Below are 25,399 nucleotides of genomic sequence, written 5' to 3'. Positions count from 1 at the left end.
TTGTTAACCAGAACACCAGATGAATAGTGTCAGGAAATTGTTTACGTCCACCTGAAGAACAGGCAGATGGGGCCGCAACTTAACATCTCGTTCACAGGATAGCACCTTTTGCAGTTCCGCCCTCTCCATTACTATATTCGAGTGTCAACCTAGTCTTAGAATCCAACACCAATGTAAGGCTTGTAGCCATAATATTCTAATCTAGAGGTGAGAGCACTCCCAACAAAGCTAAATTGACACATAACATCTGTAGCCTTGATCTAAATAGTAAAGCTTCGAAATATACTGCAGCTGAATAGTCATCTTGTAACTGGTACCTCTTGGAAGAACCTACATTTTATAACAATAATAATCCTTGCACTTGACATAGCGCCTTATCATGTCTCAAAGTGCAAGAAAGGCCCTCCATAAAATTGTTGCAACATAACTATATCACAAGTTATGATGATTGTGTTATCATTGTTAAACACAATTATGCTTTGTAAACTGTTCATTGTTTAGGGAATAAAATTCTTGCAATATTTTATAAAATGCAGTTCAGTACTGTTTTAAGACAACATCTGCAATGAATCTTATTTATGTGATAATTTCTTTGCTAAGATCAAACCTATGTGTTTAAGGACAAAAGGACAATCAGAGAATTCCCATCAGTTTCTGACTATTCAAGAAATGGGAGATGGATGTTCAAAAATGTTGATAGGAAAAGTTAGCTGTAAGTATACATTCCCAATTCAAATCAAATCTTTTCTAGAACAAATCAATCTACATTATAATAATAATAATCCTTGCATTTGATATAGCACCTTATCACATCTTCAAGACTTGTCAAATGTCAAAGCTATTGTATAGAAAGGTGCCCATGAAAAATGCAATTCAGTTAAATACCAATGATGTAGAAAGGCATAATTTTAAAGCAAAACCAAAGTTCAACCCTATTCTCAACATCAACATGATACAGTGTGAACCTTTTACATCTGTGAAAGTAATCAGGTCCACAAGCTTCTAGGAATATAATATCCAGCTGATGATCACCATTAGTTCAATTGAACTTTAATGGAAGAGGTTATTTGTGAGTTCACTGAGAGAACGTACAAATAACCTCTTCCTTTAACTCCAGGATCAAGGGAGGAGGATTTAGTAACACTTCGCTCTTAAAATGAAATCAACTCTTTCTAAGGTAGCTGAAATACGTTGATGAAGAATTGTATTGATTATGCCGTTCAGGCCAGTAATATATTGACTATTCTCAGGCGAGATACTGCTCTTCCACTAAACCGGAGAAACAATTGTGCATTGTAAAAGCTATTAATTTCCAATAGCGCAGAATAAAATCCTTAACCTTCAACCACTATTCACTTTCTCCTGTTCCAAGTGCTTCACCAAGTTTCTGTGAAGTGTAGTGATTATGTATTTGTAGGCAAAGGTGGCAGCCAATTTACTCACAGCAGAGTCTCACATCCATGAAGTGATTGACCAATTCATCTATGATTAATGACCAGAATACCAGAGAAAATTCCTTTCTCTGTTTAAGGAGTACCATGGAATCGTAAACCAAAATCCTGTTCAGGTGTCTGTTAAACGTCTCACTTGAAGGACAGCACCTTCAACAATGCAACACTGCACTGGACAAAATCCTAATGTGGGGCTTGAACCCACAACCTTCTGACCCAGAGCTGAGAGCGCTACCAACTGAGTCAGGCTGACACCTATGTATTGTCAAATTAAAAAGAAAAAAAACTTGCATATATTATATACCCATTCTATGAATAACACAACATATTAAATAGACCAAGTTTCAGTTTAATACATTTCTAAAAAAATCAATTACACAATTTGACCTACAAAAACGTAAAACATGAGGAAAAAAAAACATTCAGCCCATTCCATCCACTAAACCAGGCTAATTATCTCCCATTCCATCTCCCAGTAGAAAGTTATTCATAGATAGTCCGGGTTTTCCAAACATAATTGAGTAAAAAAAATCCCAAATATTCATCTATCTCTACTAATCATGGCTTTCTTCTCTTCATTTCTTTCCCACCTTCACAGAATAGAAACGGTTGGGTTAGATTTTTTTCTCACCTATCCCTATATCTTTAATGCCGCTCCCAATCAGATACTTATTCTTTGCAAAGGATTTAAACCATCAAACAGCTTAATTGGAGTTTGCACTATAAAACCTTTCAATATTTTAAAAAAGGATCATCTATTGTGGGGTCAGATTGCAAATCCAGTTACCTGTTCACATTGGTTGTACCATTTTGTAGATCCAATATAATGCATTTCATAATTGTTCTAACAATTGTCTCTCATTTAACACAGCAGCACCAGGAAATGGCACGTGTTTGCAAGTCTCTTCAGTCATGTTCTGAATGCAGGCGGAAGCTGTAACGTTCACCTATGCAACATAATAGTTAATATAAAAATCATAGTTAATATAATGTTCATTCTTTCAATGTGAAGATTTGTATAATGTATAGTAGTTTTCAGTTTTATGGCATTTACACAGGTTACTGCAAATGTTAGTTAGTAATACAATTGAAAATTGTTAATTATTTTTGTGAACAGTATAATAAACTGGCCACCCAGACAATCAAATTATTGGTCTTTCAAAAATATTTGCTATCTAAAAAGAGCCAGCTAAATTAATGATTTCCTTTGAAAAGATTAAGCATTGTTAATGTAGTTCTTGTCATGCATTAAAAAGTGTAATACAATTTTAACATTAGCATTTAGGACTTAGAAATGTTGTCACATTTAAGTGTGTTCAACCACAAGTTTAAAAGAAAAGTACACCCAGAACTATTTAACAGATCTATTAAAAAATAATGTTAACCTACTCAGAAGGAAAGCAACCATGTTCAGTGCTTTAAATAGAAGACAATATTAAGAAAAATTGCATAAGAAAAAGTGTTTTAGTATAAAAATAGCTTCTTGCAAGTCAGTCCAGGCAGCTTGGAGAAGACACCCAAAAAACTACCAGTTTAATGATCCCAACATTGATATGTAGCTGCGATTTTTGCGTTGCAAAATAAGCACCCAATAAAATGAATTGCTAGAGAAAGGTTTTGCAAAATAGGTGTTTTAATGTTGGGAGTTTTCTTTTCTCAAACTATTTGATATTAAAGAATTTCATCTCATTGAAGAGTGCTGATAAAAATTCACCACTTCCCACTAGATTTTTTAAATCTTGTGTGTGGTCCGTTGAACAGGATTCATTTTGTTCCACCGCCCCGTTTAAAATGCCAGCACTAGCTGAGTATGAAGCATTCCAACTGATTTGAAATAAATGTTGGAAAAAAAAACTGACCGACTCTTAAGCAAAAAAATCAACTTAATTTTGCGAATGATGTGATTTGTTTAACAATGCTTCTCATGGCTTGTTCAATAATACATAAGCCTTGTATTTGGCAAGAGCAAACAGAATGTTTATTGGAAGTCTGGTTCAGACATCATTTTTGTAATTTAAGATTTTAAAAAACTGCAGTTTGCTCAAAGATAACTATTCATGAAAGTATAGTATAAAACATTTGTAGAAAATCTCTAATTTGCTACCTCGTGTTTTTGTAAAGTTGACAATTGTAAGAATTAAAAAAACTGTCTGCACTATAATGGTGGATGTCTATAGGATCCATCTATTAAAACTCAGTTTTGTAGTTGTGCATCACAGGAAATATGGTAATTAATAAATCAATGACTCAACACTACCTAAACAAATTTGCAAAACCTTTTTTCTAACTCATCACTGGAAAATAAAGTTGAATGAGACAAATACTTGTACTTGCAATGATTTTTAGTTTAATTGAAAAATGTTAAAAAAGAGACAAAATGTTGAATAGAAAGCAAAATAAAAGTAACATTCTTACCCACAGAGAACTTGAGTACAAGAAACATCACTTAATAATGCAAGTAGTACCACTGTAGTTCAATTGCATGATTGGGATTAGTTTTGCAATTATTGCAGTTATTTTGCAATAACTTCCAGTACTTCTAATTATGCATCTAAAGTAGAACCCCATTATAATGCAGTTTCACTTACAGCCTGATTTGTTGGTGAGCCTGATAGTTACTTACCAAACAATCTAAAATGTGTGCAAAAAACTGGCACAAACTTTGTCGGTAGCGACCTGAAAGTTAGACATTTCTAAGAATGGGAAACCAGGTGGCTTTCCGCAAACGTGCAAAGTAAATGCTGACTTGAACCACATCATAATGCTGATTGGCATTTTATGGACTCACAACTACTTTGTTATAATGGGGCTCTACTGTACAAAAGTATAGAGCATAGTAACCGAATGTTAAGAGAAATAGGTAACAGATATTGGCCAATTAGTGAATAGGAAAGCAAAAGTTTGGTTTCTCTTGTTTAGAAAATATAAAACGGTTTCTGTTACAATACATAAGACACCATTGGCAAATGCTACACTTAACAAACGTGTTTCAATTTGTTCCCGACAATATTCTGAAACCTTCTGCATAACATAATTGTTCTCAATCAATAATCTTCTACAGTTAAAAACAGGTGCCTGGCTGCATCCTGTGTTGTAACACATTCATTTGACAGTACAGTGACAAATATTTTAAAAGATTTCTGTTTTAAAAAGACAAATGATTGGATTGTTTGAATATTTCAAGTTCCGTTGGTTGGTCAAAACATTGTACAGTTCAAAAGTTAACAGCTCAAAGTATATTGGAAAGAAAATTAAAAGTTTAAACATTTATTTTCAGCTACAAATTGTTTCATTTTGTAAGGTGCTGATTTACCATCTTAATGAACATCTCTATATGACACTGTCCAAACAAATAATTGCAAACAGTTTAAAATGGAACAATGTAGCTGTAAGCAGCAATCAGTTTAAATCGATCCAAGTATCAAAAACAAAGTATTTGCCCATCAGGAGGAGGAAATATTTGATATCCTACAAATAATTACCATTCATTGTTTATATGCTTTCTGGGGATAATAATCCCTTAAAAATATTGGTCGCTCAATCCATGTTTGTTTGTGCCCACAAAATAGTCAATTCACCATACAATGTCTTCTGTGAAGCGCTCAACGATGTGACAAGTGCTATATCAATGTTTGGATTATTATTGTTGTATTATTAGTGTTGATGCTCTTTTTGTAACTATCACTTTACTTTTACCCTCAATATCCTAGCTTCATGAAGACTGCATTTTGAACTGGGGTCTGTGTGACAACTATTACTCTATAACTTTGCCTCCATAGTCATTGTTTATGTGTGAGCCTTGCCTGAGGTTCAGTGAACTATTTTGTTGTGTCGTCATTGCAACCAAGGCCTGTTTCTGTTCACACATGTTGCAGCAGTGGTCACTGAACACCATAAAAGGAGTGGAAAGCTTGGTAGTTTTGTGTCATTTCTCCAACTGGAGCTGGTGGGAGCAATTAAGTGACCTTCTCCTCTCTTTCACCCTCTCCCCCTCCAATAAAAAGCCTGCCCTATCTAAGGCTGGGTAGCTCAATGCAGATAAGGGATCAAAATTGGGTCTTAAATGATCTGCACAATATACTATGAATTGAGTCTACACCAATATCAAAGAAAGAAACCAGACATGCATAAAAACGTGAATGATTCATGTAAATCAGGTGAACAGGAATAGGTAGAAATAAATTGTTTGAAGCTGGAAGAATTTAGTATCCCTCCTCACCCACATTCTTTTGAAAGTATATTGAATTGATAAAACGCACAGCAATTTGAGTGATAATTAAAGGAATTTCGATTGGAATTTCTAGTTCAATAAGAATTTCTTGTTGGGTTATCAGTTCATGACCATCTTTGTTGTTAAGTAATGTTTCATCTCCACCTGTGTGGTCCCTCTTTTTCTTCCTTCTCCTTTTGGGCAAATAGTCAGTCATGGTGATTCTGAACCTGCTCAGGAGCTTGTGGTGGAATGCTGAACACGTGGATTTTGAGGTGTGAAGCGATCTGAAGGCAGACAGCAATGCAGTATCTCAGCAAATCAAATAGGGAGAGGATCTGAAAAAATAAAAGACAGGTCTTGGATATCAAAGAAATAAGATTGAATTCACTGTGCATTCTTTTCATTGTTAAAAAATCATTTTGTTAGATGTATCCCTGTATAGAGTGGAGTCCTGTAGTGCAGTGGTTAGCGTGCTCGCCTCACAAGCGAGGACACGGGTTCGATTCCCCAGCGGGACGAAACCTTGGGCAAGTTTCCTTACTAAACACACCTCTGTTTAATTAGCTGTAAATAGGGACACGGTCAATGAGTGGATCGTTTTCTAGGGGTAATAATCCCTCCCCCCACCCAAAAAAATAATTTAGTCACTCAATCTTTCAGAGGAAACCAACATAGCAAAACACTCACCATAGCTGCCCATAGTACAATGTACTCATCAATGAAGCAATCAAAGTATTGGTTGAGGAACAGTAATCCTGGTCCTATAAATGCTGTATCTTGTAGTTTCATTTTACTTCTCGTCATATGTGCCACCTTCAAAAGAGATATGCAATACATTTTTAACAAAAGCAATTAGAAACTTATTGTAACGAACTAACCACCAGAGGCAAATTATATGTGATCTGAATAGTAAAATAGTATACTTGAAACAAATAAATACAGTACAATGGGCACTATATCACTTTTAAATAAACAGCTGCAATTTCAGGATAACAACTTGCATTAATGTAACTCCCTTCATGCAGGCTAGCATCTTAAAGCACTGATTTATTCAACTGAAAAGAAACGTCTCATGTGTTTTATTAAAAAAGCAACATAGAACAACTTATAGAAGCTTCACAAAGCATAGAGGTTTCACAAAGCATAGAGGCTGGAAGCGCTGCACAATGGCAGGATTAGACACTGAGCGAGGGATAAGAGAAACATCCATTTTGAATTAACATACCACTAATTTGATGGAAATCTTTGAAGCTACACATCCAAATGCTAATATGTAGAGGCAAGGGTGGTTCTCAAACAGATGAGATGTGGATTTTTTGTAGATCATTATGGCCATTATTATAATCAAACCTATGTGCACGGATGGTGATAATACACTTGTACCCTACAGAAACAATGGAAGACATAATCAATTAAACCTCTTGGCGACTGGAAATTCCAACAAATCATTTAAGTCATCATATGGTAATTACATAACTAAAACTTTGAATGTATTAACACTTGTAAATATTTCTTGTATCTACGTACGGCGATTGTGGACCCATTTTTGCCTGTCCCACCAGTGAAGATGACGTGGAAGTAATTTGTACAGGAATATATTGCTCCTCCTATTATTCCAAAGATTGGTAATATCTTCAATCTCAATCCTACTACTGGAATCTTTTTGGAAGAAATAAACAGGTTAGTGAACAACACATCAACAGTAACAATGTGCTGTGAGAACATCACATCTATAACTGCCACATATTGCTCATTAGCAGTTATTGTGAATGAACCCCAACAGATTGCATTATACGTCAATGTTTTCTACAACAGGTTTAGAAGAAAATTACCTTTCTTTAGTCATTCCACGTGCAGTTTTAAGGGAAATATCCACAGGCAGCAGAGAACAAAAAACCAACAAAAGAATCATGTTGTAAATACTGTATTATAGGACACAAGTTGAATTTCACTGATCATGAAATGTGCCCCAATTATGTACAATTTGAAACCTCTCAGGTTGTCATTCCATTATAACGGAGGAACTTATTTTCAAAGATTTGTTCAGAATGTACACATTGCTTCACAAAACAAATTCACTTTTATTTAAATTTAAAAAAAATCTACAAGTACTCTTGTGAAATGACAAATTCTTAGCGACTGAACAATTAAACATTTCCTAGAGATATATACAACAGCAGAATGCAAAAATACCAATAGATATGCTCAACTAACATTATAACAAATTTGGTCCAGTGAGCAATTTGGTAAGGAAAGCTGTTTTGAAACATTACTATCAGCAAATAATACCTCCCTTCAGTAGCCATTTCCTACTTACTGTTATCACCATTGATTCTTCCTGAACAGTACATTTTAGAAATGGGGAGGGGGAGGCTTCTACCGAGCATTAATGTAGTTAGTTGGTGTACATTAGCTACTCAATATCACCCATCTCTAAATGTGTGTGGATTACCCCATGCAGTTGTTACCTCAGCTCTCACAATGGAAACAATCCTAATTGCTCACGCTTTAATTCTGACACTTCTGCCTATTTAGTGGTAAGGAGCTCACCATTTCATTTGCCTTCCATACCAGATTGCTCACTTGCTGGTAGACCAATTTACTACAATGTTAATTGAGCACATATACAGGGGAATGGGACAAACACAGTCCTGCAATGTCTTCAGACAGACATTAATAATCCTATTAAGCAAGCATTTTGGATGAGAACTTAGAACTGAGCTGTATTCATGCCATATGAAAAGGGCCATTACTCACAAGAATATATGAGAACAGTCAAGACTATTCCATAGTTTATTAATCCCATTTCCCTGCTCTTTTTTTTACCCCTCAATTCTTTTACTTCCCACAAACTCCACTTATCTCACTTTTCAATGAGTTTAAAAGCGAGTGTATGACACGGTGGCTTAAGTGTTGTAATCGCCTCTTTCACTAGGCTTTGTGGTTTTCGGTCGGGCCACTAGATGGAACACTTTGATCCAGCAGGACACTGCCACATAGCTGAAGAACCATTTTTAGAACTAAGTGCTATAAAAACAACAACCAAAGAGAACGGACTGCAGTCCTTGTTATGCTTCTGCTACTGCTAACAATCCTTACATTTGATATAGCACCTTATCACATCATCGAGACATCTCAAAGCGCTTGACTGGATATATTGTAAAGTGGATTGACCGTATCTTGTGGGCGAAACGCTATAGGAAGCACTGTGACATGACCCAGGTTTAAGCTGGCATCCGCAAAGATATTTAGATTCATAATAATCCTCGCATTTAACATATTTATTATTTTCTCATAGTCTCAAAGAGCTTTGGAGTTTCCTGTAAAGTGGAGTGACTGAATTTGGTAGCCAAAAGGGGCAGCCAATTTGTGTACAACAAAGTCACACAAACAGCCATGGAGTAATTGATTATTAGTTTTATATCTGGGAGATTACTGGCCAAAACACCAGGTGATACACCCTTTCCTTTGTCAATGAGATCTTTAAAGCCCATCTGAACAGGCAGACAGAACCTCCCTTTGATGTCTCAACTGAAAGACGATACCGCCAACAACACAGAGTGTCAGCCCAGACTGTGAGCTGAAAAGTCCTGAACCCACAACATTCTGCCTCAGAGGCAACAGTGCAAGAAATGACATTGCAGGTATTTATAGGACCAATCAAACACAGGATACCGCAGTTGATTCTTTTGGTGTGTGTGTGTGGGCGGAAGTTGAATTCCACCTCAGGTACTATTTCAGTACTTCCTCTGAGTTGCTGACTGATGCCAACATCTGCAGTCTCTGCCTCATCCTCTCAGTTACTGTGGAACAGATATTTTGAAGAGAGCCAGGGCCCAGCTGCATGTGTGGGTGACATAACAACAACAAGATTGCATTTATAGAGCACCTTTCATGTCGGGAGGACATCCCAAATACGCTGGACAGTTGGGTCGGGACCCGAGCAGGGAGGAAATGGTCAGGGGGAGGGAAGGGAGGGAGCGAGGAGGGGGTAGAGAGTCGAGAGGGGAGCTGAAGGCATGGTTGAAGAGAAAACACAGTGTGCCACGACTGGAGAGCTAGGTATCACTGCCGAAAAACTAGCCAAAAGACACACCAACAAGACAGATCCCCTGCTCGGTGATAAAATAAGAATAATATTCCTTGCATTTGTTACAGAACCTTTCATGTCAGGAAGACTTGTCGAAGCACTTCATAGGATTTACAGTAAAATGTAAAATGTAGTGACTATAGATGTTACATGTAGGCAAAATCTTTGTGTTCTTTGTGAAGTGCTTAAAGACATTCATCCTACACGAAAGCAGCTAAAGAAGTGCCTTTAATGGTGGCAAAGTTGTAGATATAAACTTCAGCACTACTAGGCTACTGCCTCTATCTGTGTGAAGATATTCATTTTCTCCTGTAGGGATCAAAATATAATTGCTAATTAAGGCATGAAATAGCTGAATTCTGTCAAATCGAATGAGGCATTTGAAAAGCAATTATATTAAAAGAAAAGTTATTTAGTTTCCCAACGGCGCAAGTTCCCAGCTAGTGAGTTTAATCATGAAAGTCACAGTAGTATCTCGGGTGGGTAAGGAGGATCTCTGTACATTTCTAGGTTTTACACAGGGTTTTTTTGAGTTGATAAACAGTCTCTCGGGAGCTGGTCATATCCCCGTTTCTATTAAAATACTCAGTAGCAAGTATTTTAGTGCTGCTTGCTGCTTGACCCAGTTCAAATGCTTAAAACCATAGCTGCAAACATTGTCACTCTTTTGTAACTAATTGAGATACAACCTGCCATACTAAACCGGAGCCATCAACTGCAGTGGAGAGAACAAATCTAATTTTGTCAACACTGAGTTGGAGAAAGCTGAGGCTCATCCAAGACTTGATGTCTGGCAGGCGATCTGGCAGAACAGCAGCTGTCTGTCTAAGTTCTACTTCATATTGTATCCTATGAAAAATGACCAAAAGTATTAAAAAATGATGTAATTTTACAGATTACCTCAGAATCCCATAAGGAAGCTCCTCCAAAAGCAGATAAGAAGAAGATGATCACGATGCATGTCTGAACTTCGGTTACATCAACTCTATTCAGAGATAAAGAGAAATCAGTGATTTAAGGAGAGACATTAATAAATAATAATTTTTGATTTGATATAGTGCCTTATCATCTCATCGAGGCATCTCAAAGCGCTTTACGGGATATATCGTAAAGTGGATTGACTGTGAGTTTTGTTGGTGAAACACAGCAGCCAGTTTGTACACAGCAGTGTCCCACAAACAGCCATGGAGCGAGTGACCAGTTTTTTTTTATTTGAGGGATTAGTTGGCCAGGACACTGGGAGAAACGCCCTTCTCTTTTCGAACAGTGTCAGGGGATCTTTGACGTCCGCCTGAAGAGGTGGATGGGACCTCGGTTTAACGTCTCATCCCAAGGACGGCACCTCCAACAATTCAACACATCCTCAGCACTGCATTGGATTGTCAGTTTAGACTATGTTATTCCAAGTGCCAACGTGGGGCTTGAACCCACAACCTTCTGACTCGGTAATATAAAATATAAAAGTCATATAAAATCATATAAATTACAACCCTCTCCAAGATTTAACATTCTGTGAATGCTATAGCTGCATTTCAAGTACAATGGATTAACTTGATTTAAAGACTGGGTTGCCTCAGAAATAATCAGCTATATGATTATATTTCAGGTCATAAATCAAAGGACCACAGCATTAACGCACAAATGAACAAACATATTTAATTACAAGGTTGTCAGCACTGCATATTATGGCTTCTTCTATTTTAAAATCCAACATGTTCCCCAACACACAGCCTTCGACCAGCGCTGTGCTTCATTGCAAAACCAACATTCAGCTGTGAAGTGGAGTGACAAAACCTGACTGAAAATGCCACAGGTCCCATTGAATGGAAGAGAATTTGCTAAAGTCACAGACGAGTAGCACATCATAGTGAAGACTGTATAGAGCATCTGATCAGCGAGCCACGTTAGGGTAGTTTGATTAGTTTACGCTCAACATGTACTGACAGAGTTTCTGCATCCCACACCTGTAGCTAATATTCCAGGTGCCTAATCTCACCTTCACCTGATTGCCATGATCTAACAGTAACTTCCTGACAACAAAGCCTGCTGCTTAAATTACTCTTTTAAGCCCGCCGTCCAACCTCCAATTAATCTGCTTTGACTCAAATCAGAGGGTGTCCTTAGCAACCAGGTCAGGAGTACAGCTCCTGCCAAAAATGATTGAACTCTGAACATTAACCCTTCAAGTCCCAAACTTCATTCAACGCTGTTCAAATCTTACAAGAAGTTGAAAGGCACATTGCTTTACACCAGTGATGAGTCAAGTGTTTGGAAAGGTCACATTGCAACGACCTGATTTGTAGCTACTTGATCCTAAATTTAGTTTGCTGCTTTTGTGTTTTTCTTCATTTTAAAGTTTCAGATCTACAAGTTAGTTCTGCACACACGAGAACATGTTGCTAAGCTCCTGCTGTATATGGGGTTAAGGGAGGAACTCGATTGTACTTACTTGCCAAATCGCAGTGACCCAGAAACATAAGTTTGCCAATGAGCACAATAAAACATAAAAAGGCCAAGGAAGCAAGCGAAGAACATCAAGCCTGGATCGGTTCCAAGACGAATGGCTGTACACGATCCCACGGCAACAAAAACTACAAGAAGAAGAAGGGAAGCAATCACAATATTGCAAGAAAACAAACAAATGACAATGATAGGAAACTAAGTTATTGCTACAGGCGGCTCAACGTGCGGGGGAATTAATGCCGCCCATTACTGCAGTCTGTTAGGGGAGTCCTTCTTGAGCTGAGGGGATGGCCAGCGGGTCTCCTTACCACCAACCACGTATTCCGAGCGGCCTGTCCTGCCACTGCCATGATGACGGTTTGCCGGGGAGGGAGGAAGCGGGCGACCCGAAGTTGAAAATGTTTCGCGGGCCGGATCCAATCACCCCCTGGGCCGGATGTGGCCCGCGGGCCGCCATTTGCATCACCCTGTTCTAAATAATAGCTTTGTGAGCTTTTTCTACCAGCTCGGCAGGAACAGAATATCGTCAGTCGGCTAAAAAGTAGTTTGTGTATTAGTTTGGAATTGCGTCGTACTGAGGTACCTGTGGAGAAGGCATCACAGCCATGGTCAAAAAGCTCTCCAAGAGGAGAGCTGCTATTGGTTCTTCTGGCTTGTTTCCCATCAACGGCATCCAAAGATTGGTAAATAAATAGACCCACGCCACAAAGCAGGTATACCCACCAAGGTGCCTAAAAAGATTAATACATTATTGTAAGTTTTTTTTATAATGCAAAATCCACCCTCTAACAATCGAGCAGCAAATCAGCACCATTTACATTGCTTCAATATAGCTCTGAGCAGCAGCAGTCAAGGAAATATGAGATTTAATATAGTTGAAGACACAGGGATTTTTTCAGAAAAAAAATATGCCTTTAAAGGAAGAAAATAGGAGCAAATTCAGTTCTCACGGTTCTGTCCTGATCAGCAAAATAATAATAATAATAACTGCCAAGCGCTTTTTTAACTTTAGCAAATAAACACAAATTTCCTTTTTTTTGGTAAGTAATTTAAATCCATGTTTTAATGGTACAGTGCTATACACTGAGCAGTCGCAATTCCTAACATTGTACCAAATGCTGCTTTGGCCTAAGAATTAGGATATGAGGAGAGATTTGAGTAAAAATCACATAAGTCGGGCCCACGACATTTAATACGGCTTATGCAAAGTCCCAAGTTACAGGTAAACTATATAAGTCGTATAAAATCCAATGTAATCAATTATCTACGCTGCGCATATGTAATTCACTGCAACCGGTAAGTGCGCATGTGGCAACGGATCAAGATGACATTTCCTGCGATTCAATGCATCTCGACCCGTTGCCCTACGTGCACTTACCAGCGAGCGTTGGAATCGCAGGGAGTGAAGTTCTTCTGCGCGTAATAAATAATAATAATAATATTCCTTGCATTTGATATAGCGCTTGTCACGTCTTCTAAATGTCCCAAAGCGCTTCACAGAATATACTGTAAAGTGAATTGACTGTATATTTGTGGGCGAACACGGCAGCCAATTGCGCACAGCAATGTCCCACAAACAGTCATGGAGGGATTATTATTAGGCTCTGTGTGGAGTAAGGAAACTTGCCTAAGGTTTCGCCCTCTGCCTGGAATTGAACTCAGGTCTCTCACTTGCAAAGTGAGTGCTCTAACCACTGAGCTACAGGACTCCACGTAGGTCTACTACTTTATCCCACAATTCAGCGCAGCCGGCCTGCTGAGTGCAAATGGGTCGATGGGTCAAGCCATCATTTCCCCGCCAATCAAAGCAGCCAGTAAGTGCTTGCGTGATGGAGGGTTGGGCAGCGGAGTTACGAGTTAGGAGGTGATTAACTTGAGTAGCGCAAAGAAACCTAAGTGGTTTTAATAGGAAACTGAATAGGACTCGAGGAGTCAACCCACGCTGTTCTGCTGACATGTGCACCTTGTCCAAAGGCTATTTTCAATGTGTGCTCCTGGCGATTAATATTCTCTGGCTGAACCCAAACCTCTCCTCATCTGAAGTATATGCATACCCCTAACCTTTCCACTTGGCTATTTTGAAGCAAAAGTGCGAATATACATCTAGTCCCAAACATGGATTTGAGCCACTCCCAACTGCTCTGTAACTTAAGTCACCTGAGCACCCAGTACTAAGGCCTCAGAAGTCTCGAAAATTCACGAGAATGAACACTGAATATGATGCTATCTCTTACAAACCAATTAAGCAAGATGTTTTAAAGAGTTTCTTTGTTATGTCAAAGATAGAGCTCCTCTATCTGACAACGCTCCTCTATGTTGTGAAAACACTCGTTTTAAATCATTTATCACATCACATGCAAACTATAAAAGAGCAAAGTGCATAAGACCATATCACAAAGGCTGCACAATAAAGACTTGTGATTAATAATGACCCCCAATTAGCAGTACGGTGGACAAATAGGAGTCAGCACTCTGATATGCTATCCTGCAAAAAAGGGAGCAATATAAGTTGCTGTTTTAGTGAAGAGCCTTTGGCAGGCAATATACCTGTAGTGGAAATCATAGTTAGACAAAACGGAGAGAAATTAGTCACAATTTCAAATCTCACTGATCAGCAAAACTGCTAGGCTCCTTTAAAGTTGCAATAAATACACAAAAAATCTTAATGACTCATCTCACTTCCAAATAGCAACAAGCGAATGAGAAACTCGTGAGAAAGAGTAGACAACACTTCAATATAAGTTCATATTAAACCCAACTGATTTATCAACTTCTATGAATTTTTACCTCAATATCTAAACTGGACATCAGCATATCTGTAATATGGCCAATCTGGTTGGCTAGATCTAATGGGCAGAAAGTTTGTTTTTAATTTTAAAAAATTAATAAAGTAAGTGTTTAATGCTAGCGTATTCAAGCATTGTAACATCTGAACACAAGGTGAGCATTTGTGTAACCAAATGTCCAGACAATGTAGAGAAACAGGTAAACAGACTTCTTTCTGGTAGGTGTAGCCAGAGCAGTAGACATGTACATCTACAGATATTAGGTCACATTATTTCCTTATTTCTATACATTGTTCCTGCGAAAGTGAGGTAATACCAGGCAAGCATGTGTGCAATCCAAACAAGCTAGTGAGCGTAGAACTGGTTGGATGGGAGTTCTTAGTGATTGAATAGGTACTGAAATCACAGCTGTATTTAATGAATATCTAAATAAGCTCCCTTCCTGTGAGAATTACTATACCTCCAAATGTCTCACCTTTCACAATCTCCTGCTCTCCTACTCTCCACAGAGCTCACTCCTCCCTTCACTCCCCCCAACTCAATCCTGCGTCACATCTCCCGCAATCTCCCACCCCACAGCCCCCAACCATCAATGGTGAGCTTTCATTCACTTTGTTCGCCCTCTCTTGAACTCTCTCCCTGAACTCCTTTGCCTTGCTCCCTCCCATACTCTCTGCTTTCAAACTCAAAGAAGATTTTTTTTAATTGCTACTCAGCTTCAGTTATATTTGGAGATGAAATGAATAATTCAATTTCTTTTTATAATTCTTCTATCCTTTTGTTTCTCCCCCAACTGGCACTATTTGCCGACTGAGAGGTTAGCAGGCGTTCTGCAAAACAAGGGTCTGTCAAACCATCTGTAAGTGTGACATTTAAGAACTACTACTGTAGCACAGGCAACGAGAAGGAAGGCAGTCACTGGGGCACTCTGGAAACAATTGGTCCAAAAGTCCTTCTGCGTCTGAATCTCTTGTCAACAAATAACCAAAAATAGTGGCTAAATCTCCAACTTGCTCTCCCTTTTCGTCAGGAACATCAACTCAAATCACTGCTCCACACACCATTTCTCCTTGAAGGGGCTGAGACAGCTTTAGCAAAATGAGAGGGGAAAAAAAATGGGAGTTGAACTGAATCACAATTTAAAAGTCTATTCTTAATACCTATTATTACTTTTAAGAACACTCCCATGTACTGCCGACTCCACCCTATACTCATCAGTTTAGTTGTAGGTAAAGGAAGTACATAACAATATTTAAAGACAATGTAATGATCAGCTGATCCCTCAAAAAAAAATTGCAATGTGATCTCCCTCTGCACACAGATAAGAGCTGTGTGGCCTAAGATTTATCTCTGCCCAGCCAATGGTCACCAAAAGAAACAGTTCAAATTCCAACTCTCTGTGCCTTTCGGAGAAAAGTCCAACATAGAAGTTGAATCTGTGACTTTCAAAAACCGTGCTCCGTAGTCCAGCAACTTCAATGTCAGCGGCATTGCAATGCGTCCATTCATCTCAATGAAACTATTGCCATGATGGTCTAAATATGTGCTTTATTTGTGCTACTGATCGAAACCAAAATTTCCCACGTTAAAAACCTGTGCACGTTTGGTACCTGGTCGACTGCTTAATCCACGCAAACTGAAAAAAAACACTCAAGCTGAGAAGTTACCCCAGTATTTCTTACTGCCAAAAAATTCATTGGAACAAAAATCCACACAATGTCACTGTGTTTATAATTGTTGTTATTAAAGAGATAGCATTTTAACCCGGTCTTGCAGGAAACACACATAACCCAGTAAAAATGTACCGGCTCCCAACCCTAGTTCAGGTGCTCCGGACAGAAAGATCTTCTGCGTAATAAATAATAATAATCCTTGCATTTCACTTAGTGCCTTATCGCGTCTTCGAGACGTCTCAAAGCGCTTCACAGGAAATGCTGTAAAGTGAATTGACTGTACATTTTGTGGGCGAAACGCGGCAGCCAATTGCCCCCAGCAGCATCCCACCGGATCATACCCCATAATAATAGGCATCGAGTGTCATGCCTCACCTCGTCCTCTCCTGATGGTGTTTGGCTCTACTTATTCCTTCAATTGAGGGTACAGGTAGTCTGGTCAGGTGGACGTTAACAGATAGATTCGCTATTTCGAGAGAGAGGGGTATTTCTTGCGGTGTTCGCCTACAAGGATTATTATTACGGTCTTCGCACCCGGATCCCCGCCGCGCACCTCTGCCGAGTGCCCGTCCGTTATTCAGGGGTGAGCCCTGGCAGCGAGTGCTGGCAATCTGTCAGCGATGGGCGCCCAATCTGTTCTCTTCCCACCTGGTCAACGCGCACATTCCTACCCATCCGGACTGACGGAGAACGATGCAGAACTTAAAGAGCCGCGCACACAATCCAAAAAAAATCAGTGGGATGGGGGGGATGGAGAGAGGGGCAATGGAGAGAGAGAGGGGGGTGGCGATGGAGAGGGGGAGGGTGGAGAGAGGGGGGGGATGGAGAGAGGGAGGGGGGCGATGGAGAGAGGGAGGGGGGCGATGGAGAGGGGGGGGGGATGGAGAGAGGGAGGGAGTGGGGGGGATGGAGAGAGGGAGGGGGGGGCGATGGAGAGGGGGGGGGTGGAGAGAGGGGGGGATGGAGAGAGGGGGGGGATGGAGAGAGGGGAGGGGGGAGATGAGAGGGAGGGGGATGGAGAGAGGGAGGGGGGGGATGGAGAGAGGGAGGGGGGGATGGAGAGAGGGAGGGGGGGATGGAGAGAGGGAGTGGGGGGGATGGAGAGAGGGGGGGATGAGAGGGGGGGGGGGGATGGAGAGAGGGGGGGATGGAGAGAGGGGTGGGGGATGGAGAGAGGGGGGGGAGAGAGGGAGGGGGATGGAGAGAGGGAGGGGGGGCGATGAGAGGGGGATGGAGGAGGGGGATTGGGAGAGGGGAGGGGGAGAGAGGGAGGGGGAGGGAGATGGCGATGGACAGGGGGGGATGGAGAGAGAGAGAGAGAGAGAGAGGGGAAGAGGAGATGTGGGCGGGGAGATGGCGATGGCAATGGCGAGGTGCGGGGGGGGGGGCGGTTGGGTGGCCCCCCTCTCCCCTCCCCCCCCCTCCCTCCCCCCCTCCCCTGCTCGGTGGCAGTTGGTGCCCCCCCCCCCTCTCCCCTCCCCCCCTCACTGCTCCGGTGGCCCCCCCCCCTCTCCCCCTCCCCCCCCCCCCCCCTCTCCCCTCCCCCCCTCACCTGCTCGGTGGCCCCCCTCTCCCTCCCCCCCTCTCCCCCCCCCCCCTCACCTGCTCGGTGGCGGTGGGGCAGTAGGTGACCAGGAGGGCGGTGCTGGCGATGTTGTTGAGGAGGCCGAGGATGGTGATGGTGTTGGGGGCCACCCAGGGCGGCAGGAGCAGCACCAGCCAGTTCCAGAAGGGCTGCAGCAGCGGCTCCAGCAGTGAGCGGCCCGCGGCGCTGTAGCGGTGCTGCTCCAAGTGCCGCAACTGCTGCTCGTCCAGAGGCCGCAGGAGGCCCTCCATCTCCCCCCCCACTCCCCTCCCGCTCTCCCCCCACTCCCCTCCCGCTCTCCCCCCCACTCCCCTCCCGCTCTCCCCCCACTCCCTCCCGCTCTCCCCCCACTCCCCTCCCGCTCTCCCCCCCACTCCCCTCCCGCTCTCCCCCACTCCCCTCTCTCCTCTCCCTCTCCTCCTTCTCTCTCTCTCCCCCCCACTCCCTCTCTCCTTCTCTTCTCTCTCTCTCCCCCCCACTCCCTCTCTCCTTCTCTCTCTCTCCTTCTCTTCTCTCTCTCTCCCCCCACTCCCCTCTCTCCTCTCTCTCCTTTCCTCTTGTCTCTCTCCCCCCCACTCCCCTCCCGCTCTCCCCCCACTCCCTCCTTCCCTCTCTCCCCCACTCCCTCTCTTCTCTCTCTCCTTCTCTTCTCTCTCTCTCCCCCCCACTCCCTCTCCCTCTCTTCTCTCTCTCTCCCCCACTCCCTCCTTCCCTCTCTCCTTCTCTCTCTCTCTCTCCCCCCCACTCCCTCTCTCCTTCTCTCTCTCTCCTTCTCTTCTCTCTCTCTCCCCCCCACTCCCTCTCTCCTTCTCTTCTCTCTCCCTCCCCCCACTCCCTCTCTCCTTCTCTCTCTCTCCTTCTCTTCTCTCTCTCTCCCCCCACTCCCTCTCTCCTTCTCTCTCTCTCCTTCTCTTCTCTCTCTCTCCCCCCACTCCCTCCTTCCCTCTCTCCTTCTCTTCTCTCTCTCTCCCCCCCACTCCCTCTCTCCTTCACTCTCTCTCCTTCTCTTCTCTCTCTCTCCCCCCCACTCCCCTCTCTCCTCTCTCTCCTTCTCCTCTTCTCTCTCTCCCCACTCCCCCCCTCTCCCCTCTCTGTCTCTCTCTCTCTCCCCCCACTCCCTCCTTCCCTCTCTCCTTCTCCTCTTCTCTCCCTCCTTCCCTCTCTCCTTCTCTCTCTCTCTCTCCCCCACTCCCTCCTTCCCTCTCTCCTTCTCCTCTTCTCTCTCTCTCCCCCACTCCCTCTCTCCCCCTCTTTCTTTCTCTCTCTCCTTCTCCCCCCCCCACCGCCCTCTCCTCTCTCTCTCCCTCTTCCTTCTCTCTCTCCTCCCACCTCTCCGCCTTCCTCCCTCTCCCCCTCTCTCTCCTCCTTCTCTCCTCCCTCTCCCTCTCCCCCTCTTCCCACACTCACCGCCGCCGCTTCCGGCAGCAGGAAATTCCCGGAAGGAGCCACTGCCAGAATCAGCCCGAACCCCGGGGGGGGGAGAGGGGGTGAGGAGAGGGGCTGTGGGGGGAGAGAGGGTGAGGGGGTGGGGGGGGGAGAGGGTGAGGGGGGGGAGGAGGGTGAGGGGGGGAGAGGGTGTGGGGGGGGGAGGGGTGAGGGGGGGGAGAGGGTGAGGGGGGAGAGGGTGAGGGGGTGTGGGGGGGGAGAGGGTGTGGGGGGGGAGAGGGTGAGGGGGGGGAGGGTTAAGGGGTGTGGGGGGGGAGAGGGTGTGGGGGGAGAGGGTGAGGGGAGAGGGTGAGGGGGGGAGAGGGTGAGGGGGGGAGAGGGTGAGGGGGGTGGGGGGGAGAGGGTGAGGGGGGAGAGGGTGTGGGGGGGAGAGGGTGAGGGGGGAGAGGGTGAGGGGGGGAGAGGGTGAGGGGGGAGAGGGTGAGGGGGGTGTGGGGGGGAGAGGGTGTGGGGGGGGGAGAGGGGGGGGAGAGGGTGGGGGGGGGAGAGGGTGAGGGGGGGGGGAGAGGGTGAGGGGGGTGTGGGGGGGAGAGGGTGAGGGGTGTGGGGGGGGAGGGGTGGGGGGGAGAGGGTGAGGGGGGTGTGGGGGGGGAGAGGGTGAGGGGGGTGGGGGGGGAGAGGGTGAGGGGGGGGAGAGGGTGTGGGGTGTGGGGGGGAGAGGGTGTGGGGGAGTGTGGGGGTTCAGGTCAGGGAGTGACTGAGGAGGAGAATGATTGAGATGATTATTGGGCTGAGTAATGTCTGCACATCAGTAACACACACAGTAACACACACACAGTAACACACACACACACAGTAACACACAGTAACACACTCACACAGTAACACACACAGCAACACACACACACAGCGACACACACAGTAGCACACTCATACAGTAACACACAGTAACACACACACACAGTAACACACACACACACAGTAACACACAGTAACACACACACACAGTAACACACACAGCAACACACACACACAGCGACACACACAGTAGCACACTCATACAGTAACACACAGTAACACACACACACAGTAACACACACACACACAGTAGCACACTCATACAGTAACACACAGTAACACACACACACAGTAACACACACACACACAGTAACACACAGTAACACACACACACAGTAACACACACAGCAACACACACACACAGCGACACACACAGTAGCACACTCATACAGTAACACACAGTAACACACACACACAGTAACACACACACACACAGTAACACACAGTAACACACACACACACAGTAACACACACAGCAACACACACACACAGCGACACACACAGTAGCACACTCATACAGTAACACACAGTAACACACACACAGCAACACACACAGTGACACACACACATAACACACACCCAGTAACACATACACACATAACACACACATAATAACACACACAGTAACACACACACACAGCATACATACAATAACACACAGATACACAGTAACACACACACAGTAACACATACACAATAACTAACACACGCATTGTTATTGTGTGTGTGCGCCTTATCACATCTTCGAGACGTCTCAAAGCTCTTCGCAGAATATCTTGTAAAGCGAATCGACTATATTTTGTGGGCGGAACGCGGCAGCCATTGGCGCACAGCAGCGTCCCCACAGACAGCCGTGGATTGAGTGACTTCTTTAAAATTATTGGAAAGCGATCGCCAATCGACTAACAACCAGGTGCTGACTTACTGCTCGGTAAAAGATGTCCTGTCAAGTGCAAGGATCACTATTCTTGTTAGCGTAAAGGAGGTTGGAGAGCTTTTCCTTTATGTAAAAAAGGCCCCCCCGTTGTGAAAGGTGTGATATCAAATGCAAGTGTTATTATTTTTATTAAGCTGTAGATGTCTCGCTGTGCGAATTCTGCAGCTGGAAGTGGGATCTTCATTCCCTGATGTTGCCATCTGCCAGAAGTTATTGGAAATCAGACACAATATTTGGCTTTCAGATGACTGCGCTCAACTAAATTTCAGTTTCCAGCAGTGCCCGGGATAGCAGAAAGACGGATAATTAGAAATTGGCTCATTCAGTTTGGGAATAAAGAAACCCATTAAGAGTTGCTCTTTAATTTAATGGCTACTTTTGCAGCTTTTTTTTCGTAGAAGAACAAAAATTAATGGGACACATTTCAGCTGTTCCCAAGTCATTTCCGTATGATTTATTTTTCTCTAATAAATGGTTGACGCTGATGGGAAATTGAATAGGAGTGAGCAGTTTCATACAGACCAATCTATCCTCTACGCCCTGTGTTTATTGATCTAGGTTAAAGTAGATTACATCCTATTAACACCTTCTGACTGAATACCACGAAACCTATTGCATGAACATAGCGAAGACTCACACCACAATGTGACTGTGAGGATAGAATTGTGTTTTAATTTACTTTGCAGTGCTGCAAGCGATCTGCCAATTAACTAACAGCCGGGTTCCCACTCACTGCGAGGTAAACTGACGTTTGGAGTAAGGAAGCTTGCTTAAGGTTATGCCCCGCCTGGGAATCAAACCCGAGGCCTCTCACTTGCGAGACAAGTGCCCTAACCAATAAGCTACAGGCTTCATGTTCTATAGGTTTCTTAGTAATAAACTTAGCATGATTTAATAATAATAAAACACGAGTGATTATCTTAATATAACCTTAGATGGTTTATTTTTCATTTTGAAGTACAGGCAACACAGATGATACAGGCGTAATACAGCACTTAAAAGACTTCCTTGCCATTTTGTTGTAAGTTGCTTTCTTTAATTTAAAACTTACAGAATATTCCAAAGCACTTTCTTCCATCTCACACTAAGATGTAAGGTGTTTGTTGCAATTGCCCGAGGAGAATAATATAGAGAATGCAGGCAAATTCACCAAGGATCGACAATATCATTACTGGGTACAAGTGCAAACTTTACTGTGGGACCGTGCATAGCAAAAATCCTTTTGCCAAACTAGAATGGAGACATCAAACCTTAGACTAGAGTACACAAAGTTATTACATTTAACCCAAACCACCACATTTAGCAGTGTTAACCTACAATCTCAGTCATCACGCTTAACGTTTTGATTTAAAAACAGAATGGACCTTGATAATGTAAAGCATGCACAGTTTTAGAATGCCACTTCATAATGTTAAACACATACAGTTTATAATTATCAGTAATTACTGACAAAACTAGTAGAAATGAATAGCCTGAGGGAGGCTTGTGCTATACTGTCAATACAACAAAAGAAAAATACACATTCTCAATCATAATTCAGTAACACATAACACATCAACCTGGCACATTATATCATGTATTAGTGATTGCATTGCTCACTAAATGTACTTATTTGTAATTGGAAATGGCAGAAACACAAGCAAAATCATCAAAATTCAATCATCAAAATGCTCAGTATGTAATTATTGATATGTGGAGAACAACAATTGCGTTTTCATTAAATTAACAAAGATGCAAACACAGGTATAATTGGCACTTAATACCTGCATCCCATTAAATGTCAGTACACAGTCCTCATCCAAAGCCCAGTATATTCCACACTAACATTGTACACACATTGTATGCCTTCAAGTTCTATCAAGCCCTAATGGAGAACTGGAAGCACATTCTGGTATCAGAACACAGAGGCAGGGAACAGCTTGCAATGCAGTGAGTTCGAAGCACATCCTTGTGGCCGTCATTTTTTCTCAGCCAAAATTCTGTGAACCTATGTATGAGTCTATGATACTGAGAGGCACTCCCTGAATCAAGAGCTCCTGAAAGGTAAAGCCACCTAAACAATATGAAAACAAGCATTAATATTCGAAAGTGCATGGTTGATCGTGGAAAGTAATTCGGCAACGCTGTTGAACTAATACAAACATTAACAATTTTAATTAATCAACGTTTCAATTTAGTTAGCAATTTTCCGAAACAAAACCATTTACACTTTTACTAACTTGTGAACTTTGGATCATTTCACGATTTACATCTGTTTCTGCATATTGAGGTCTGATTTACTGGGATTCACACATTTTTGTGGGCGAGACACAACAGCCAATTGTGCATGGCAGTGTTTGACAAACAGTTGTGGATTGAGTGACCAAATTATTATAATTTTTTAAAAATTATTTTTGAAGGGATTGTCATCCTCGGGAAAGCGATCTGCCAATCGACTAACAACCGGGTTCCTACTTATTCTTAGGTTAAACAGAGCCATGTGGAGTAAGGAAACTTGCCTAACATTATACCCTGTCCAGGAATCTAACCCAGGTCCAGCTTACTGTAGCTGGACTGTAGTTGAAGGAAGGAGGAGATAGGCATCCAAGTCGCGTTCCAGTGGGTCAGTGTGACACACAACCAGTTATCTGAAGGATTTGATCAACTTACGAATCCCACAAAGTAATCTACTATGTTCCGTTACCAGTTGTCATCATTTTAAGTCCACCAAGTAGGAATCATTTTAGACTTCAACTTGCGTCCGTAAATTAAAGCAGACTTGAAGCAAAAATCCTTGTTCTTGTAAACGTATGAATAATGTGCCGAATAGAATAACATGAATAGAAGACAATGGAGCATTGCTTATCTGAACAGTTAGGGGGGGAAAAAAATTCCAAATTAATGACAGTGCTATACCTCATTATATAATACCTTAAAATGAAAATGAGAAAAATTGCAGATGTGGGAATTCTGAAACAAAACTAGAAACAAATGCTCGAAATCCACTGCCAGTCAATCAGAATCTCTAACAGAAGAGGAGGTAACCTGTTCAGAATGGTTTGCTGGAAACAGTAATCTACCTTTCCCTTTCTGATGCTGATTGACCTGCTATAGATTTCTAGAATTTGTCCAGACCAGAAACTAATATCCAGCACGATTAACCAAATTATACATTCAGGACTTGTTGGCAACTGCAACTGGCTTTGTATAACTGGTCAGTTCAGATAAATACTGTTCAGATAAATCATTTCCCACTGTATTCCTAAATGTATTGCAATTTTTAAGTGTAATGGATTGAAGTAAGATGGAAAATAGAATCGATAGAATTTTTCTATTTCACTTGGTGGGTTACATATCTATAATATTACATGTGACTAAAGTATGCAAAATCCTTGTGATCTTCATATCCCTTCGTGGTTTCTGCCTTGATGTATCTGATATCAAGATAAACATGTTGAAGCATTTCAGAATTATTTTGTTGTACTGTACAATAGAGTGACTGAAGGGGACAGAGTTGACTGATCTTAGCATTAGGATCTCCTCTACTGGTGGTAACTTCTACAGGTTATTAATGCTAGACTAGATCCTAGGAAAGTATCTAGTGCAATGCTTTAAAGCCGACATATTAAAGGTACCCCTATATCAGAACTGAAATGAAATTTGAACAGAGCATGCGAGTTGAAAGGGTTCACCACCTTACTGAGAGCAACTGCTAAATATTTCAGATTCCAACTACGTTTCATTGTGATATGGATATTCCTCAAAATTTCCATTAGTTTTCTGTAGACAATCCGATTACAAGTGATACACATCAGCATTAGTTTCAGTTAAACATTATGAAAGCTTTAAATGATGATATTATCATGAAGTTCTATTATCAAATACGTCATTATAGCTAACAATGAAGGCCTTGCCATACTCAATGACATAATATATTTAAACCAATTTTCCTCTTAGTGCAAATGCTATTGTGGCAGC

General features: G+C 42.2%; 2 protein-coding genes across 10 annotated transcripts in view; both read right to left on the bottom strand.

Moving 5' to 3' along the window:
* Positions 1-1,779: 1,779 nt before the first annotated feature.
* Positions 1,780-18,547, bottom strand: chpt1 (choline phosphotransferase 1). The gene is made up of 9 exons (XM_042335194.1): positions 18,279-18,547; positions 12,801-12,948; positions 12,204-12,345; positions 10,655-10,739; positions 7,192-7,323; positions 6,890-7,048; positions 6,352-6,477; positions 5,892-5,999; positions 1,780-2,398 (listed from the first exon to the last, which is right to left on the bottom strand). The coding sequence occupies exons 1-9, from the start codon at positions 18,510-18,512 to the stop codon at positions 2,285-2,287; spliced, it is 1,248 nt and encodes a 415-aa protein (XP_042191128.1). The 5' UTR covers positions 18,513-18,547; the 3' UTR covers positions 1,780-2,284.
* A 4,833-nt stretch (positions 18,548-23,380) lies between these two features.
* mybpc1 (myosin binding protein C1) overlaps positions 23,381-25,399 on the bottom strand; it is a 44,779-nt gene continuing 42,760 nt past the window's right edge. For 7 of the 9 annotated variants that reach the window (XM_007895378.2, XM_007895379.2, XM_042334948.1 and 4 more), the window contains one exon: positions 23,381-23,495. In XM_007895378.2, coding sequence (XP_007893569.1) covers positions 23,410-23,495 — 86 coding nt within the window. In that variant the 3' untranslated portion in view covers positions 23,381-23,409. Of the gene's footprint in view, positions 23,496-23,934; positions 24,856-25,399 lie in introns of those variants that run through there. The other 2 variants (XM_042334950.1, XM_042334951.1) reach the window with 2 other exon arrangements.

This window comes from Callorhinchus milii, unplaced genomic scaffold, assembly GCF_018977255.1.
Source record: "Callorhinchus milii isolate IMCB2004 unplaced genomic scaffold, IMCB_Cmil_1.0 Scaffold5, whole genome shotgun sequence".
Taxonomy (NCBI): Eukaryota; Metazoa; Chordata; class Chondrichthyes; order Chimaeriformes; family Callorhinchidae; genus Callorhinchus; species Callorhinchus milii.
This window is presented reverse-complemented; position numbering and strand designations above follow the sequence as displayed.

Coding starts and splice junctions, on each gene's coding strand:
- chpt1 (XM_042335194.1), bottom strand. CDS start 18,512: ATGGAGGGCCTCCTGCGGCCTCTGGACGAGCAGCAGTTGCGGCACTTG. Junction 7,324..10,654: donor CTTCCTTATGGGATTCTGAG/GTAATCTGTAAA, acceptor TCTTCCAAAAAG/ATTCCAGTAGTAGGATTGAG. Junction 7,049..7,191: donor AAAATGGGTCCACAATCGCC/GTACGTAGATAC, acceptor TTGTTTCTGTAG/GGTACAAGTGTATTATCACC.